The 19,889-nt window shown below is 39.3% G+C and overlaps 1 protein-coding gene across 13 annotated transcripts in view; it reads left to right on the top strand.

Annotated features, from left to right (window-relative positions):
- The window catches only part of LOC111585516 (neural cell adhesion molecule 1-like), a 288,784-nt gene that overhangs the window by 244,712 nt on the left and 24,183 nt on the right, over positions 1 to 19,889 (top strand). For 5 of the 13 annotated variants that reach the window (XM_055017430.1, XM_055017428.1, XM_055017429.1 and 2 more), the window contains 3 exons: positions 1,227 to 1,274; positions 9,223 to 9,344; positions 10,500 to 10,680. The exons of 1 other annotated variant lie outside the window; for it this stretch is intronic. In XM_055017430.1, coding sequence (XP_054873405.1) covers positions 1,227 to 1,274; positions 9,223 to 9,344; positions 10,500 to 10,680 — 351 coding nt within the window. Of the gene's footprint in view, positions 1 to 1,226; positions 1,275 to 9,222; positions 9,345 to 10,499; positions 10,681 to 17,132; positions 19,657 to 19,889 lie in introns of those variants that run through there. 7 more of the 13 variants (XM_055017432.1, XM_055017433.1, XM_055017434.1 and 4 more) reach the window with 3 other exon arrangements.

The following is a 19,889-nucleotide window of genomic DNA, read 5'->3' as shown; positions in this document are numbered from 1 at the left end:
GTGTAATGATTAACCCTCCTGTTGTCCTCATTTACGGCCACCAAAAAATATGGTTTCCTTGTCTGAAAAAAATCCAAAAATCCCCAAATTTCTGAAAATTTGCAAAACCTTCAGGAAGAAAATTCCAATAATTCCTTAAAAGTTTCCCTTAAATGTTTTATTTCTAAAAAAAAAAAAAAAAAAAAAACAAAGTTGGCCAGAAAATTCTTGTAAATATTTTCAAAAAATGAGTAAAAATCTTCCAAAAAATCCTAAAAATATCTGAAGTGATTCCATATATATCAGTAAAACTTCTAATATTTTCTTGAAGAATATTCACATAAAAATCAACCAAAATCCAGCGAAATTTGCTGGATTTTGGTTGATTTTTTTGTGAATGTTCTTAAGAAACATTTTTAACATTTCTTTTTTTCCACCAAAAAATGTTCAAAGATTTCTCAAAAATGTTGAAAATGTGGACATCAGAAGTTTCACTGTGAAAATATATATATATTTTTTTTCCACATTTTCAAACTTTAAACCGGGTCGGTTTTGACCCACAGGACGACACAAGGGTTAAGACAGAATATATCAGCCAGTCTATCCTCTGTAATGGTCGATGGTGCGCTCAGTTCTATGTAGCTTTTAATCACAAGATGTATAATTCCTTATGAAAGACAGACTCTGATCATAGATTAAACACCTTCATATTTATTTCTTCCAAGTTGGTTTGGCTAAAGACACTGATGCAGATCTTACTGCTACTTATTTCAGATTAACAGGCATTAAATGAGGATTTGAAAATGGATATTACATTGATGCCAACATTTGTACTGCTAAGTCGTGCCAGTAAAGGCTTTCTGGTCAAAACTACAAATTGCATCATTGTTTTCTTGCAAATTTGAGTTCACAGTTCCAACTTGTCAAATGTGAGCCCTCAAGAACACAACTTTAAACCATGCATATTTTATTTAGAAAGATCTGTCTTGAGCCAATACAGTATTATCAGTTTACTTAAACTCGGGTCCATTGGTTGGGTCCATTCGTCTCAGTTCACATGGAAATCGATGTTGTTGCAACTAAGGGGTTGGCTCACTGGATCTGCTAATAGATGCAGAAAAACAACAGGAGTCATTGTTCTTCAGGAATGTTCCAGAGGAATTCCTTATCATTGAGACAATAACTAACCCGGAGTTATTCTTGTCGAGGACTCCGGCTCCTCTCATGATGTTTTCACCATCTTTCAGTTTCATCATCGATATCGCCCACTATCGCTGCCACCGCTATGACCCGTAGTGAGTATCCCAGTCCAGCAGTGTGTCTCTACCTCTGTGTCTCTTACCTGCTTGGCCTCACAGTTAGCGTAGATGTTCATGTATTTCTGCCGTGATTCATGAAACCCCTATAGAGTGTAGTGAAAGCAAAACAGGAGAATGACAACAGCTAACCGGCTAGAGTACTCGCACATTTTGATTTTACTAACATTTGCCAAAACGTGAAGGTTAACCGCCTGATTCTAGAGCTGTGTGTGATGTAATTAACATAATGTGACTGTTCAAATCACAGTACAGACGCTTGAGTCTGGTGTGAAGGAACTGGAATAAATTTAGGTTATACTAAGTTTGCTATGAAATGTTACAAAACCAGTGGATGCGAAGTGAATATTACTGTATGGTTGTAGATGTTAGCATCCGTAGGAAATATGATTTACAGCCAACTCATCACACTGTATCACGTGTTTATGCTGGTATTTTAGCATAAACTGCTGCTAACACTTTATATTCCATATAAAAGCTATCATTATTTCCATTTTCTGACTTGTTTGACACCCGGTGGTAGATAATACAGATGTATTTGTTACTTAAATGAATACTGAAGGCTTAAATTAGCCTTCAAAGGGTCACTAAGCACAAATTTTGCCCCGAGACTATTTTAAACCCACAATGCATAACTGAACACGACATCCGAATATATTCAGCCAATTACACTCCTCCTTAGTCACACTTAGACTTGTCATCTTGGATTGAGTGGTAATTAATATGGCTGCTGATTGGTTGGGAATTCAGCCTTTTCACTCTCTCTGATCGCTCTAATCTAAATGAATTGATTCATTTCAAAGTCATTTTCACAGTCTACATTAAATGCAGCACTGTACCAAAAGAAAATTTTAAAAAATCGAGCCGCTCCTCCATTTTTTGACGACCAAACCCTGTTTTGTCTCCGTGCCATCTACATATTGTAGCTCTTATTAAAACCGTTCTGTTGCTGCAGACTTTCTTTAGTGCTCTCTGGTGATGTTCATTTAGGTCAGACATGATATCAGTACTGGTAGGAGGTGTTTTACTTTACTTGCTGCTCTGAACAGGTAACAGAGGGGGTGAATGATGGAAATCAACTACTTTTACAAGCCTCCGCTGCTATTTTAGCCTTATGTTGTGCAGTAAACCTACAACTAATTGCACCTCTAACTTGTCTGACGTCTTATTGCTTTAATTTGCAGTTTACAGAAACCATAAAGACTTGTGTGTTTAGTCAGTGGCGTAAATGTGTGTAGCTGCTCCTTCTAACCGTGATGTTTCTACTGTATCAGAGCTATATGTCCCCGTGTTGTTGCTAACCAAATCTTTCCCTTCCAAAACACTTTTAATAACATTTATCAGAGCCAGCCGTGACTTTCCATTAAATTCAAACTGGATGTAACTGTTCGCAGTGTATGCTCCAGCAACTGCTCAGTGTTGTCTGCCAGCACATCACTGAGAACGACAAGTGCTTTTAGATTGTCGTCCGGTGCAGACTTTATCCCTCCTGACTCGTCATGTGTTCCTGTCGTGTTGTGTATCACGTGTACATCGCTGGCATGGTTTTCATATCCAAAGCTGCAGAGTGTCCTCCATGCTGCTTCTGTCCCTGATTGTTCCCACAAAAAAAAAAAAACAACTGCAGTGTTTTTCTTTTCTTATATTTTATTAGTTGTTTAAAGTGTCAAAATGTTCAAATTCAGATTGGGCTTTAACCTAAAAACTATATCCGTCGGAGAAAAAGCCGTTGACTGAATGCATGAGGCGACTCTGGGTGAACAGTTTTGGTGTTGTCTTAATCTGTTTCCTCAAATCAGTATCTTTGTGTTTGCTTATTTATTGATATTCTGCATGTTTTCAACAACCAAAACCAAGTCTCCAAGTGCTTCATATATTCAGCAACATATATATATATATATTTATTTATATGTGTTAAAAAGAAAAACAAACGTGTTTATCGATTATGTATTTCTTTTTTGTTACTGTTTTTTTCTGTCATTTTGTCTCTAACATTCTTGTTTGTTTTTTGTTCATTATGTTGACATGTTTTCATCATTTCAAAAATGTTTTGTATGTTTCCCATGTGCCCCCATCCCCTCCTCCTCCTCCCCTCCTCCCCCCCATCCTCTATACCGCCCCCCCCCCCGACCAATCATGTCCGTGCACATCATGTGACTTTGTCATGTGGCTCTTGCATGGTGCTGATGATGTCGTCTTCGCTGGCCAACAGAAGGTAAAATTTTCTTTGTTTAGTTCCAGATCATAAGATCAGCAGTGATCATTCACAAGGCATTTGTTGATCTAGATCCATAGATGAGAAACACGTTCAGTTTTATTTTGCCTTTTTATTTTATAATTCATCTACAAGTCTTTCCGTAAATAAGTACTAAACATTTAGCAAACATGACTCTGGCGATGCTTCATATTGTCCATTCATCTTTTCCTTCTGTTCAGCTATGATTCTTTTTGCACATTTTCCATTGCAGTTGCAAAGAAACAAGACTATTTTCTTCTGAGTGCCTTCATTAATTTTATCTATATAATAGATCTAAAACAGTAATGAATAGAATACATGTCATGCTGCATGCCGCATTCTTTTAATTGTAATTAGCTGGTGTTGCTTAATGGGATTAACTCTTATATTCTATGTATTCTGCTCACATATATCAGGATAAAGTGTCCAGATACAGACTGTATGTTAATAATAGCTGGACTGGGGGCATCTGATTTAGGTTCTTTAAAGAAAGCTAAGATATACCTAGAGCTATTTCTCATTTAGTTCAAACTTACAAAAGTCCAGGCTGAAGATTTGTTACCCATGTGAACCAATGAAACTGTGATTTGACCTTAACGGACTGATAAACCTATTTTCCTGAAAAGGAAACATATATACTTTGATAGATACCAAAATATCTCCTAATTTTAGATATAGTAAAATGAATTGGCTCATATATTTAATTTTATCAGCCTTTTCAAAACCTAACTTTGCATATGTTGCGTTCACCTTTAATTAAAACTCAGTTATTAGAAAAACCGGTAACAAAGGCTAAAAATAAAACATATTTGATGGGTTGGGATTAAAAAGACAAGTTAGCTTCATATTAGTCTTGATTTGTTAAATAATAAACACCAAACACTAAAGGTCTAACAGTTCAATTTTAATCCATATTTGTTATTTTATATTTCATGTCCTGGCTTTTTCTATTTTGTTTATTTTGGTTCCAAATTATACCAATCATCATACCAATTATACCAATTATCATAAAAAAGACTGAAAAAAATCACACTGTTTTATATAGTTTTTTTCTTTCATTTCTGTTATTTATCACCATATTATGGATTATTTTTAAACATCTTAAGAGCAGGCTCACAAAGTGCCACTGACTGCAATCTGCATCGCACGCACTGTTAAACATGGTCACCCACAAAGCTAATTTTTCTTATTTATGCCCAAATGATCTACTTAGCTCCCACTGTTTTACTGATTGGACTCACAGCAACCCATTGCATTACTGCAGCATGCAAGTTTCTCTCCTCTTTCTTGTTGCATCCTCCTTCTTCTTGTTCTGCTGTTTTCCCAAAGAAGATGTCAGTTCTGCCTGCATGTGTCTGTGTCTTTGGTGTCATTTCTCCTCGGTAGTTAAATTCATACAGTACAAATACACAGAAAAACAATATTCACAGCTTTTCCTTTGCCAAATGAAAGCATTCACATAAATGCTTAGTATCTGAAAGTCATGGGGAGAAGATCAGGCTATGGTAAAGTGAAAAATATTTAGGTTGTGATGTTAATCTCAGAGACCTTAGAAGGATTTGTAAAGAAAAACTAAGCACAAAGTCAGAATTTTTTAAACACTAGAGATTTGAATTTTGGGGTTGAACTATCTCCAAATTATGCCTCTAGTTCCTCTCTTGGAATTTTCAAATAGCAATTGAGAGCAGATGAGCTAAAGACCTCAGGCAGGAGTGCAGATAAAATAAATACCTGGGGTGGATGGCTTGGCGGCTGGAAAGCAGATGAGCCGGACACTTTGACCTGGTAGTAAGACAGCCAGGTGGGACCACTCTAGGACAGCTTTATGGTGATGATAGAACACCTCAGGGGCCCGAACGAAAGCTGGAAGTGAAGGCAAGATATCAGCGATGAAAGCCGAAGACCTCTACGGGCTGGTCAGGAGGTCGGCAGCAGAGCTGACTCATCCAGAGAAGGAAAGTCGTACACTGAAATTTAGGGTGGATTGCAGGACAGGCTGAAGTCAGGAAACCAAAAAAGTTCTAGTACATGTTGGGCCACTGAGGACAGATGCTTCTTGGGTTGGGGGTCAACTCTGGATTTATCTGGAGGTCCAACCAGGACGACCTACTCTGGGGCAAGCTGGTGATCAGGTGTGACGTTGGCCAGCTGTCGGCTGACCCAGAGACAGGAGAAGTTGTTGGAGAAATCAGGGACAAAGTCTGGAATGAGGAAGATGTAGCCTGATCATAAACTAGGCTTGGTGTTCGTCAACCATGGAAGTGGCTTGGTCTTGATTAACCTTGGAAAGGGCTCAGAAACAGGAGTAGTGTCCTTGGAAAAGAGTCTTAGACAGATGAGGTGCTGGGAGACTTGATGCCACATGAGCTGTAGAGACACTCGGAGGCAGACATGGCATTGACCAAGGTACTTGGCGCAAAACCTAGGTATTGTGAAGCAGAAAGGTACAACATCATCAGGATCCACGCTTTCTTCTTCTGGACTTTCTTAAAAGTAGCTTCTAGGAATACCTGGGACAAGATCAGGGTGAAAGTTTGCAGGTTCTACATGAGCCAACTGGTTGTTGGGCTGGATGCTAGCAAGCCAGAGACCAACCGACCAAGGGTTAGCGTATTGGAGGTCGTCAACAACATGTGGAACTGACTGTGGGTAAAACTGGCCCAGTCCAACTACCTGGGGTGAAGCCTAGAGACTGGTTGTCCTGATGCTAGCAGACTGATAGCTAGACAGTTCAGGAGTTAAACCAGGCATGAGGCTAGCATGCTGGTGGCTATCCAACTAAAGTGAGACTGGAGGCAGGGCAACTTGAGAGGAGGCTTTTAGCTAGAAGTCCACATTTTAGACATAGCTGAGGGGCTCCTGGATGAATCAGTGGAGGCCCCTGAGCTCCTTCTGAGATCAGATTCAAATTCTGCCACGAGCCAAGGCTTATATGAAGTTTTCTCTCTGTTAAAGCACATGCCCCCAGCATGCAGTCTATCTCTGTGGTGGTTTTAACCCTCGTGTCGTCCTGCAGGTCAAAATTGACCCGTTTTTTAAAGTTTAAAAATGTGGGGAAACAAAATTATTTTCACAGTGAAACTTCTGATGTCCACATTTTCAACATTTTTGGGAAATTTTTGAACATTTTTTGGTGAAAAAAATTCTTAAGAACATTCACAAAAAATAGATTTTTTGTGAATGTTCTTAAAGAAAATAACAGAAATTTTACTGACATATATGTAATCACTTTAGATACTTTTAGGATTTTTTGGAAGATTTTTACGCATTTTTTGAAAATATTTACAAGAATTTTCTTGCCAAATTTGGGGGATTTTTTAAATAAAACTTTTAAGGGAAACTTTTAAGGAATTATTGTAATTTTCTTCCTGAAGGTTTTGCAAATTTTCAGAAATTTAGGGATTTTTTTTGCTGAATTTTTGGATTTTTTTTTAGACAAGGAAACAATATTTTTTGGTGCCCGTAAATGAGGACAACAGGAGGGTTAATGACAGAGTGAAAAAAATGAGCTTGACTGTAGGTAAATGCTGGGAAGTTATGGCATGAAGAATACAGTCAAAGCGATGGCCTGGCAGCTGAGAGGGGAAGAGACTAGATTATAGAAACACAAAGGGCTAACACAAGACACAGGTAAACACAGAAACTTAGAGGAAAAAAACAGAAAAACAGGACATAAACACAGACAACATGAGGAAAGTGGTTTCCAAATAACAACAGGAAACAGCTACACAGGAAATAACCAGACTGAATGAACGACTGATCAAGTCTGCATGGAGAAGTTTTCTTTCTTTTGTTTTTTCATTCTAACCACCACTTTTCTCTGTTTTAGCCTCAGACAAGTTCACCTAACCCAGAATGATGCTTGTGGATAACAATGCTGAATGTACCAATGTCTGCCTGCCACCATGTTACTGCCGCTGGTACTAACTAATGCTGTCTGGTTCACTTCCAGCCTCTGTCATGCTCACTCCAGTCTGGAGGAATGCAGTTTTCAGGCAGTGTGCTCAGTTGATGACTTACGTCAAGAAAAAAAGTGCCTTCATCCATATTCATTGAAATAACCACTAACACTGATGTCTGAAATGTTAACTACTAGAGACATGCTTTTCTTTTTCTGCCACTATTTGAAATATATGCCAGTGGGATTTTATTCCTCATTTGTTCATTGATTTTCCAGCAAAAATTTAGATCTCCATCGTGTCTCTGATTAACTTAAGATAAAACAAGAGTTTGTTTTACAGTTACCTGCTTGTTAGCATAGGGCAAAGGCTGTAACATCATGATTTAGTGGATTTAATAAGATAATAACAAGGCTAACTGTGTGTAACCAATATGTACATAATTGATGAGTTTGGGTTGTTAGTCTCCACCCTTACAGCCCTCACAGTGGCATTAGAGCACACACCAAACACAGTGACCTTCCTTCCCACAAGACTATGTAAATGTTATTAAAAGTAATAGAGTAACATGTCCAATCAAGGCCTACAGGCTCATTATCCGGCGGCCCGGCAGTCATTACTCAGGAGTACAGAGCAGATAATGAGGAGCCTCAAGGAGAACAACACCTCAGCCAGTGGTTCTGAGGCAGCCACACTGCACTTTTCCTTCCTTCTAGACACCCTAAAAGCCATATTCCACCCAGACTCTGTCTTTGATTATCACATACTGTCTCTCATTGTCAGCCTAAAAGTGGGTTTCAACAAATCCTCCAAATTAAACACTAAATTATGTTGTTTTCTTTATGGGGCATACAGTAAACTGTCCTCTGTGGGCAGGATAATATCATTCCCTGTTGCTGTAAAGTAAAAAAGGGAAAACTACCTAAACTGGGGCTTAAGAACTGGTGGCTTCAAAGAAGAAAATGGTTAAAAGAATCAAACATTTACCAGTGGGAAGAAAAAGAAGACAAACATTGGTCTCCCGTGTTAAAGTCAGACAATTTGTGACCTCATTCATCACCCCCAACCTTGTACTCAAGAGGATCTGAACGTTAGATGTGACAACAATGTCCCAACTTCACTTCCTTGCAAGAATCATAAATCACAAAAAGCCGCTAAAGGTTGTTGTCAGTCTGCATAACATGTCATAGATCATATTTAAACATTTGAGAAAAAACTGGAGGTTGCTTCAATCAATTCCAGTCGTCAAAACTCTCAGAATTTGTCTAGAAACTTGTTAAAATCAAACTCCTTCAGCAACCGTTCATGTCAGTGAGAGTCAAAAGAAACGTTCTGGGTGGAGTAACACATAAAAAAAGATTAATGTAGATATAGTTTTATTTTTGCACTCAAGCTAATAAATTATGAGAACACTGACACCCAACTCACTGATCTCACAAAGATAGGCTGAATATGTCATTAAAACCATACCTTTAATTAACCCTAATGTAACTCAAACTATACCCATGTTTGAAGCTGTTTTAATCTGTTGTGCAAACAAAAACTCTCCAATATTAAAGTTACATCCACAGTGTCATCTAATTGCATTGATTGCCAGTTTGAAACAGTTTAGACTGAACTGGAAATCAAATCCAACATCCCAATCAGCAATTAACTTATAGCTTAGCTGACCTGGAAGCACGCTTGAACACAGTAGGAAAGAATCAGGTTATCTGTGTTTACTGACTGAATACATGCTGCAGCAACCATATTTATGTCAACTAATCCTGATTGCTTGGTTTGTCCTGTGTAGGGGAACCCAGTGCCCCCAAACTAGAGGCCAAGGCCCAAGGGGGCAATTCTCTTAAGGTGAACTGGATCAAGCAGGACGATGGTGGTTCCCCTATTAAACACTACCTGGTCAGATACAAGGCTGTGAGTATACTGGGCAAGGAGGTAACTTGATACCATTTTGCATGATTTTTTCTATTTCTTTAACAGGTTTAGGACACACAAAAAATCTGATCAGTGCTTGGAAATGTTCACTAAGCCCATTAAAATCAGGAATAAACCGCTAGGCTGAGTTAAAAACACGCCTGCCAACATCCCCACATAAGCACATTACTGGACCCTTTGATGTAAGTCCATTTTTATTAGCCCTACAATTTTTACCTTCTAAAATATAATTATGTTCATCCCAGTGACTTCCACCAATTTGAAATGAACATTTTCCACTGGGGAGACGGGTGTAGACGCACCAACCAGTTAGCCATGATCCCTAATTGGCTTCCCACCAGAGGATACACTGTGCTTCTCTTTTTTTAAGCACCAAGCCAGAAGGACAGCTGCCAGGGACTAGTTTTGGTGACTGAAATCTTCTTTTTTTTTCCTTTGTGAAAGCCAGCCAGCCTTAATCAGTGTGCTACGCTAACTGAATTTAATAGATGCACCTATCTGCAGGATTGTAGCTGCAGTTCAGGCTGAATCTAAAGCACTGGAGAACTGTTTTACAGCACTGGTGGCAGATACATAGACTAACCAGATCCCCCTCTTCTGTTTGTGCCCTCACAACTGTGTATAATTCTCAGATAAAGTAGATATAAAACTAATAAAAATCATCTTCTCAAGTAGCATTTAGCATTTATTTAAGTTCTGTTTCCATCAGAAAAGCATCACCTGTTAGCATTTTAGCAGCTCATTTCTAATCGTATAGTTAAAGAAATCACTGCCAACCTAATATCCAAATAATTGTTCAACAAACACCTAAAGTCCCTCTTAGTGGAATTATTCCTCTCTGCTCAGTGATTAGTTTGATATACTTTAAGGTATTTCCCTTTCATAAGACTTTTCTGTTGTGCTAAAATGATGCTACAGATTCTTTGGGATCACCTTAATCACTTCTGAAACAAGTTTAGCAGAAGGTTATGTTGGAAGCATGAAGCCTTTTATCTTCAGCTAAACAGAGTCATTCCTAAATAATTCTAAAGCGATCCTTCCCTGCGTGTCTGAAGAGAACAACCACAACCTCACTCCGTTGCCCAGTTTTAAGGTTTTTTGTTTTGTCTTTTCCCGTCTTCATTCCTTTCTCAGACGCATGTATCTGACTGGAAACCAGAGATCCGCCTCCCCCACGGCAGTGAGTACGTATTGCTGAGCGGCCTGGACTGGAATACAGAGTATGAGGTCCGTGTGGTGGCAGAGAACCAGCAGGGCAAGTCTAAGCCTGGCACCCTCTCCTTCAGAACAGCCGTAGAGCCCACCACCATCCCAGGTACAATTCCCATCATCCCACCCCGAGCATCCACACACACCAGCCACAGAGCAGACAGGCTTCCACCGTGACCAGGAGGGCTCTATTATCTGGATCCTTGACTTTCTCTAGGTGCTTATTAGAATTTTACCAGCAGCAGGGTCTGACATGAATCATCTATCTGTCTGTTCAGTTGGGAAGGTGGATTATTTTTATGTGTTTTCACAGTTGGTAACAAAATGGAAATGCATGATGCAGATGATAAGATGCACATTATAGTGTTGTGGCCTGTAGAGATGCCACGAGACAGTGTGGTCTCAAAAAAAAAAAAAACCTGGCAGAATGAGCACAAAGTCTGAAATGCATATGATGTGTTGAGTAAAGCAAAGAACATGGGCAGCAAAGGTTTGTAATACAGCCTTGTGTCATGAGGAGTTTAAATAGTGGTTGCATTCAGGAAAACAGCCCCTTGTTTATGATTAAAAATCGATTTATTTTCAAGGAGCTCAACGGAAGCTTTGGGAACGGCCGTGTTTACCAGCACACTAATTATAATAGATGAATAACGACCACGGAGCAGTTATTTCAAAGAGCAGCTCTGAAATAGTTCACAATTACAGGATTTCTTTACACGACTGAATAGAACTATAGGATGCTGTTTGTAGACTAAACAGCATTCATTAATGGCAGGAGAAGACACAGAACATGCCATGTGTGCCTCAAAGGTTGGAAATAAGTCAAACTCTTGTCAGCAGAGATACACTAGTGACTTGACGTGGGGTCATTTAAAGTTTAGTTTCATTTTGCTGTCTTTCTTTTAGCTGCTAATGCCAGATTTGTTCCCAGTTTTGTCTTCCCCACTTAATTCTTTCCTACATTTCTCTGTATTTTTCAAGCACAGAGCACCTCATTTGCATTTTAAAATCTTGTGCTCACAAAATTTCCGCATTTCTGCAGATAAATCTCAGGATATTTGGCTCTCACAGTCCTCAGCAGCCCCTGGAAGGTAACTATTGCTGGTCAAGTTCAACAGGAGCAGCCAGAAATCAGACCCGAGGCGTTCTGTCCATTTATTCCCAAACACTTGTCGACATAGTTGGTCACGGTCAGCCGTTGCTGTGTGGTTGTGTTGTGTGTAAAGTGCACTTTTTTAACTTGGGCTGCCTCCCCATCCCACTATACCTGAGCTATCGAAGAGGTTAAACTTCTCTCACATCCAGCTGTCTTTTTTCCCTCTTCTTAAAAACATTGCCGTCTGTTTTCTTTCATCTTCCGTTTCACCTTTCAGTACTTTCTTGCCTGCCCTTTTCTTCCTTCTCCAAGAGGTGTTGATTGCACCAGCCGAGTACACGTCACGGCATAAAATCACACCAAAGCCACAAACTAGAGTTGAAATAAGTTCATCGGTGTCCTGCAAGTCAGAAATACAATCATGAGGAACACAACGGAGCAGAATTAGCATTGAGAATACATAGTTTCTCATCTTACTGTACCAAGACTAGACATTTGTTTTAAAAAAAGACGACAAGTCTTCAAGCAGTGTATAGATTTTTCAAATTAGACATTTAAGAATGATATGTTTGCTAAACGAATATGTAAGATTCCATGATTTGGCTGCTTCTGTTCAGAAACGCAAAAATAAGTTGGAATAGATGCCAATATCCTAACAAAGCACCTCATCTGAAAACTAATCTGCAACAGAAAACAGGGAGGAACATATGGTAAAAAACCACAATGGCAGCTGCAGCGTAGCTTGGCCTCTTTTCAGAATTAAGAACCAGGTACACCTGATGAAGGTCAGACAGACTGAAACACCGAAATGAAATGAATATTTCAGCAGCAAGCGAGACGGCATGTGGGAGTTCTACTTATCGTGTCTCTCCAACGCATCTGTCGCTCATTTAGATGTGCAAAGTTTCTTGAAAACCTCTTTTTTAAATTAAAACAAAAAATTTAGGACCTGTTTTTGAAGTTGTACAGTTTTAGCTGCTGATATGGTGGAAAAGTTGGAAAGAAAAGATTTTTTTTTGTTAACAATAGTGAGAAATAAAGAATAAATGCAGCTCTAATTTTAAAACTATGTTGTAATTATCAGGACAGAATTGAAGTAGTGTTTTGTTTTCTGTTTGTTAATGCAGATAGACCATGTGGTCGGATGTGATCCCTCACCGGCTTCCCACCTGCTAAAGCTGATTGATTTAGCACCGAGACTGGAAAAAATGCTGCCAGATAATGAGCAGTTTTTAAAAAAAAAAAAAAAAAACACACATTTTTAAAGATAATTCTCAGTACATGCATAACCACTAAATTCAAATTGCTCCTGTGTGCTCTGTTCTCTGTAGTTTAAACAAGACACTTCCCTTATATGCTTAAATGAGAGGTAAATGAACTGAAATGAGGATTTGTTTTATATGCAAAACACGGATCTGAAGAAAACTGTGGCATGCGTAAAATCTGTGATGTTTCATTAGGATGCTTCTATTCCAGCTTTTAAAAGTTCAATATGTCACATTTTACCAAAAACTAACTTCAGGCTCATAGATAGCTTCGTTACTTCCTAAGTGAATCAGCAAAGGCTTCATTCTGACTTTAATTTTTACTTTATATGCGTGTCACTGTTTTACTTCTTCCCCCCTCATCTTTTCTCTTATTCATATCATAAGCTCTCCCATTGCTTCCATCATCTCTGTTGCACATCCTCTCCTATTTTCACTTCATTCTCTCTGTCAGCCTCTATCTTCCCTTTCCACTGCCAGGTTTAGTGGGTGTCACATTTCAGGATCCATGACTGACCTGAATATATAGTGTCTGGCCTAGTTAGGTGGGGATGCAGCCCTGTCAGTCTTTGCATGGTGCCACTTCCAACTGGATTAATTTTTTTTTCTGTTCTGTACTGGAGACCCTAAAAGGCAACTGCTGCCAGTGCATGGCACATGAAGAAACCAGTTATTTTCTTTTTCATGCGCTTGCTGGGCAACAGCCATCTAGCAGTGGGAGGTTTGGATCACTTATAAATCTAGCAGAGCACAAGCTCACATGGGCTTCGTCCAAGCCAGTCCCCTCCTTTAATTCCCGTAATGGCTTTCATTTAATTTTTTTGTTTGGGTGATATTTTAGTCTTACTTCCAAGCTGCTGTTGTTTTTCTTCACTTCAAGGCACGTGGGAATTTGCTGAGGTTTATTTTTAGCTCCAACATCTGCATCTGATTCTACTGTTTCACTTCCAGTTGTGCAGCTGTTCTTGGTAATGCTCACTCAAAGCAGCTGCTCTTTTGTAAATATATACTGGCTCTATATGCCCAGTTCGCTCTGCAGTGCTGATGCAAGGCTGAGTTTCAGTCTGTTTAGATTTCTTTCCTGTTTTGTGTTTCAAACACATGCTCTGAGAGCAGTCACACGGTATACACAGCCACGTAAATATCCTCACCCCAGTAATTTAAATGCATTTTAGCATGAAGGATCTCTGAAAACATCTCAGCGTCTAGTTTTGTCATCATTAGAAAACTGATCTGTTGAATCTGTTGTGTCAGAATCATTTATTTCATTTGGCTTGTGCAGCTTCTACAAGTACAGCTTGGCTGCATTTGCATGCACAGACTCAGAAAAAAGGCAAAATGCTGCCCAGCTGTGGAGCAATAAAATGCCATTTTAAGCCTCCAATGCCTAAAAGTGTCACTCAAATTCGACTATATGGACACAAAAGTGTCAGATGTCGACAGGTGATCCATCCAGATCTCCCCAGCTAAGGTTGACATTAGAGTAAAACTACAAAACAACAACTATTAACTTGTTCCGGGTTGTATAACATGAGGTCACCCATCCATTCATGTCATAGACTTGACCTTCATAACCAGCTTCTGTTTTGGATGTGTGGTTTTGCATGGGCCGTTCTCCTGCCATGACCAGTGGTGTAAAGGTAGCTGAAGAAGAGGCTCCATTGAGAACATTTTCTCACCCTTTCCTTTTCTGCACATTTACGCCAAGCAGAAGTATTTCTAGTAGCAGACTTCTTGTATAACTGAGGACCAGAGTGAACAAAGCAATATGTGAGCATAACGGTTTCCTTTTCATTTAACCACAAAAGAAAAGCCTCAATGACGTCTTGATCTCTATTGTTCGAACTCTAATCTGTAGATATTTTAGGAGATTACTTCACTTTTCCAAATGTCATTTCTATTCTACTGAACTGCAACATAAAATAAGTTTTGACAGAAATGCAACACCTCCCATGTGACAATTAGACATTTCTTATGAATGTAGCTGCAAAGTTGCAAAATGCAAATCATTTAAAAATGCACCTGATTGATGAACTTAAGCCCTGTTCACACCTGGCATTAGTGTTTATCTCGGATTATCTGATCACAGCACATCAAATGGTCATTTTTGTTGAACCTCATGCAGTTTCTGGACTTTTTTGTCCTGGCACATTTTTACTCACTGTGGGCTCATTTTTTACTGTAATATAAACACCCACGCCTCTATGGAAACAGAGCAGCCATGACTAGCAGTAGGAAGAACTCAGAAATGTCTTTTGTGTAGTTGGACACAGTTATACTGCCATGAATCATAAAAACAAACAAGCGAAAATTCAGTGTTTCTTTTGAAATAGTTGAAAATTGGACTTGGAATTAACACGTGTAGCATGTTTTTCCAAGTGCTCAGAAATATTACCAAGACTGGCTCTACATATAAATATTATACTTATTCTATTTACGTTTTTCATTAGTTTAAATTTGTGCCTCCTACAGCCTGCAGTTCAACCTAAAACTTCCTGCATTTCTGTTGTGTGACTCGTGGTCACAGTTGTGTCACTCTTGGCTTTTTGGTTGTACTGAAGAACGCTGAATTTGTTTTGTTTTTTGCAGAATCTGGCACAAATGGTTTGTTCTTTTTTATTATTATTAATGAGACAGATTAAAGTGATTTTAATTTTTTAATATCATGGTTTTGAAGCTTCGATTTGGTTATTTTTTACCAATGACACCAAAAGTTAAACATAATCAGTTCTAGGACTGTCAGAAGGTTAAAAGTCTACAGATTTTTCATGTTTCCGCAGGTTTTGGCTCTGATACATGGTGCATTTTAGGCATTTTTCTTAAGGAGAACAAGCCTTTCACACCTCTTTTGCCTCAGAGGGTCATTATTGTACATGGCAGCTTAAACAAATAAAACACATAAGTGTGTGCTTTTGTTCGAGTGTAAATGCCGTCATATTAACGTGCGACAACAGGCAACCACAACAACAAAAGCCCAAAGACGTGTTAAAGGAGTTTGTCAAACATCTTGTGTGATTTGGTTTGTCTGGAACCTGCCAAGGAGCAGACCAGCCAGGATTTCTTCTTTTAATTTCCAGCAGACTTGGCACGAGAGCATTGCTGCCTCCCGCCAGTTTATAAAACGACAACGCAACTGATCTTCGCAAACAGAAAGATGGATGGTTTTTTATTTCATTTTTATTTGCACATAGAGCGGAGGAAGTAAGATCCGATCACAAGTGGTCACTGGTGATGCACGTGGAGATGCTTCCTCATCAGATCAGATCAGATCAGATCACCCGGGACACACGTTAACGGCAGGTGTGAACAGAACCACGGCGTTGTTTTCTCTTCAGAAGCAGTCACTGATGCTGTAGAGGAGAAAATCAGTCCCATCACTCTGATTGGAAATGGTAGATTTTTGTCGGTCAGCATGCCGGCCTCTTGGCTTCCAACGACACACTTAACCAACTCTAAAGGCCCTACTGTGTCCATAATTCCTCCATTAATTACCTAATGGGTGGATTAATTAGGCTTTGGGGTAAGGTTTTAAGCTTTAACTTGCTGTATTTGCCTTTAGTTACACCACTGGCCATAAGGAATGAGAGATAACAGCCTGACTCGTTGTGGATGTGTTCCTGCATCCATCGATCTTATCCTAAACTCTGCCACTGATCTGTACCATGACTGATTAAAAGAAACAGAACCTCCCCTTGTTGCTAGCGAACCTTAAAGCAGAGCGAGGCTTGATTGCAGTGTGTTTGACTCGTCCATCCATCCCTCCCTCCATCGACCTCCCTCTGTGTGACCCTCCACCCATGCCTGCCATCAACCATGTGTCACCTGCCGTGCAACTAACATGCTGTGACCTTTCTTTATTTATTTTGATCCTCTAACTTAGACTTCCTTTTTGTTATTCCTCAATTCTGATAACCTTTCAGACTTGTGTTTCTGTATTTCTGACCTATTTTTCTATCTCTCTCCCTCTTTTCCCTCTTTCTCTCCTGCTTCTCCCCTTTTTTCTCCGTGTCCTCTTCTTGTCTCCATGTGTGATCTTCTTGGGCACCTATGGACCATGACATTGCCATACACACAAATTTCTTTCTCTGTTTTGTGCCTTTGTTTATGATTTCTTTTCTTATCCTTGTCACACTTTATTGCTGTGATTATCACTCCAAAATCTCTGCGGCTGTGGATATTGTTGGTCAATAACCTCAGCCACCCTCGGTTGCCAATGTGTGACGTGCAGTCTGGCAGCTCTTCTGTTGTCTGTGGCGACTGCACTCTGGCTCTCATAAACTGATTCCGTTGGAGGGAAGGAGTTTAGTCTGAGCCTTTAAAATCTTCAGGCCCAGGCTCCTTTGCTTTCTATGCCTTTTGACCCTTGTGCAGCCACACACAAGATTAAAAAAAACGAGAAAAAGGAAAAAGATGAAGAGTCAAGACATTGGTTTCATGATGTTATTACAGGGTGCTCAGTACTTGCATCATTCTCAAATTTTGGGGTTTTTAGATTCTGTTCATTTTTGTTTCCATCCGTTCTCATGCTGTATATGAATAGATCCAGAAAGAGGGAAACTTTTGAGGGTTTTTGTTGCCGTTACAAGTTGGACTCGGGTGCTCTATCAGGATATAATGTAGACAAAGTATTGTAGCTTTGTTTTAGATTTGATTAGTAACACATTCATAATGCCTTAATGTGATCTGAAGAGGGGTGAGAAATAGAAGAATTACCTTACACTGTTTAATTACGATGTTTTAACCAGAAATGGCAACCATGAAAAGGTTTTTATTTTGGCCTTTACTGCCGATTAACAGACACATCATTCCACTGTTATGTCACAGATGACATTAAAAAAAAGCATGAACACTGCATGAAAGCTGACACAAGGCATGATCCAGTATTCATGAATGTGCTATGCAGCTGCTTCCAAGCTCCCCAGTCAAGCATTATGAATGTGTTAAACAGGAGACGAGTAGGAAAGCTGTGCCTAATTTCTGTTCTTTTGGATACAAGCTTGAAATGTCCTGCTGTAAAAAACGAAGGAAGACAACATATGTGGAGAAATTTCATATTGGTTCTGGTCAGAATATTCTTTTAATTCTTTTTCTTTTTGTTTGTTTGTTTGTTTCTCCCAGACACTTTCTTACTTTATTCAACGTTATATTCTGCTCACTTTCCAACACATTGTTATGTAATCGCCTTGTCGGGGAGAGGAGGGAAAGGTCGTGCAGAAAAACTAATCATGTTTTGTGACAAAGTGTACATACTCTTTTCAAACTGATATTCAAGAGATACGAGAAATCAACTGTTATTTTGACGACTCATGTTCTCTTTTTACCTGGAAGCGGAGAAATGTCTAAAAAGCGTAAATGCACACAGCTGTTAAACACTAAAAAGAAAAAAGGTTTCATTTTCAATAATGTGAAATTATTTTATTCTCTGAGACATTTTTGTATGTGCATATCAGTGTGTTTCCATGTAACCATTGTAGGGTTGAAATAAATTGTGTTTCTTTTTCTTTCATGAAAGTAATGGCTTTCTGAGGCTTTAGCAACTAAACATAATAGGAAATGTGACACAGTGATGATTTTCTTTCTCTTTTTTTGTCTGACTGTTCTGGGAAGCTGATTGTGAAGCTGATTTTAGCCCCCCTCTTTTTTTTCTTTTCTCTCTGGAGCTTTAACAAAATGTCTGTATTCTGCATTCAGTGTTGCATTACACCACACGACTGTTAAACCCAGATGTTGAAAGATTAGAAGCTTGGCAGTAGCCTAACTGGAGGAGATAAGGTGTGCATAACGAACAAAAGGACGGAACAAATGGTAAACTGTGCATCACATAGAGGCTTTGCAGCAGCACTAAAAAAGAGATTTTCTTATGCAACCGTCATCTCAGCGGTGTAATTACAGCGATGTGCAGCGGCGACTAAATCCCTGATGGCTTGCAGAGCAGATTTTGGGTAGCGACCACAATGTGAGCCGGAAAATAATGTATTCAGCGTTTGGTCAGAAACAGCACAGAAATTTGAGTCAATGCCGTCCAAATTAGATGATAAAATATTATCTGCTGTCATTTCCTTCCAAAGCAACTCATAGTAACCGATGTCACAATTGGCCAGACAACACTGTGCCTTCGGAAGCAGTCAAGCCCACTGCTGCAGAGGGATTCTGAGTGTTTTTGCGACTCTGGTTAAGTGTCAGATCATAATTTGAGACACAGAAATGACTTTTGCACTCAGGGTGGGTGTAATGTACCCAGTGGCAGCCTGGCACACCATCCACTGGTACATTAGTTCTGCCTTTGCTCCTGGCAGATCAGCGTCATAGTTCACACGGCCCCTGAAGGTCTTTGTCTGTTAAACATTAACATGTTGTTTTAGGCATTTCTACAAATGACTCACTGTCGTTTTTTTCTCGGAACAGCAGTCTTGCTATCGAGGAAGACGAGCAATAACTTTAGGCCATATTCAAAGCTCTTAACACTGGTAATCAAGAGCTGTAGATTATAAAAAAAAAGCAACAAAAAAAACGTAGGTTACTCAAAGCCCTCTATACAGTTTCCATTTGTTCGAACATTTGTTCCACACGCTGCTCTACAACTCATTCAAGTGCTGCAGACTCGTGCAAGATGAGGGGATGCAATGCATAAATAACGAGAATAGAATCACCTGCAGCCGTGATCGACGACATTTCAATGTGAGAGAATTAATAAAGCATTGATACATTTTCAGTAATCACACAGATGTGGATGGTGATTGTTTCTTTCTGCAACGGTCAGTGCTGCACATTTAACAACCATTTTCTTTCAAAGACTAAACCTGGTGCTTGTTTGAAAGCTGCTCATCTTTCATTTATCATGAATTTCAGCTGAGTGGTGCCCGACTCTGTGCTGGTAATGGCACTCTAAAAGATATGGTGCAGATGGGCTGGTGTTTACTGTGTCCATGACGAGAGTCAGAGATGAAAAACCCA

The sequence above is a fragment of the Amphiprion ocellaris genome, chromosome 14 (genome assembly GCF_022539595.1).
Source record: "Amphiprion ocellaris isolate individual 3 ecotype Okinawa chromosome 14, ASM2253959v1, whole genome shotgun sequence".
In the NCBI taxonomy this organism is placed as follows: domain Eukaryota; kingdom Metazoa; phylum Chordata; class Actinopteri; family Pomacentridae; genus Amphiprion; species Amphiprion ocellaris.
The sequence above is the reverse complement of the archived record's forward strand: the minus strand, read 5'-3'. Positions and strand labels throughout refer to the sequence as shown.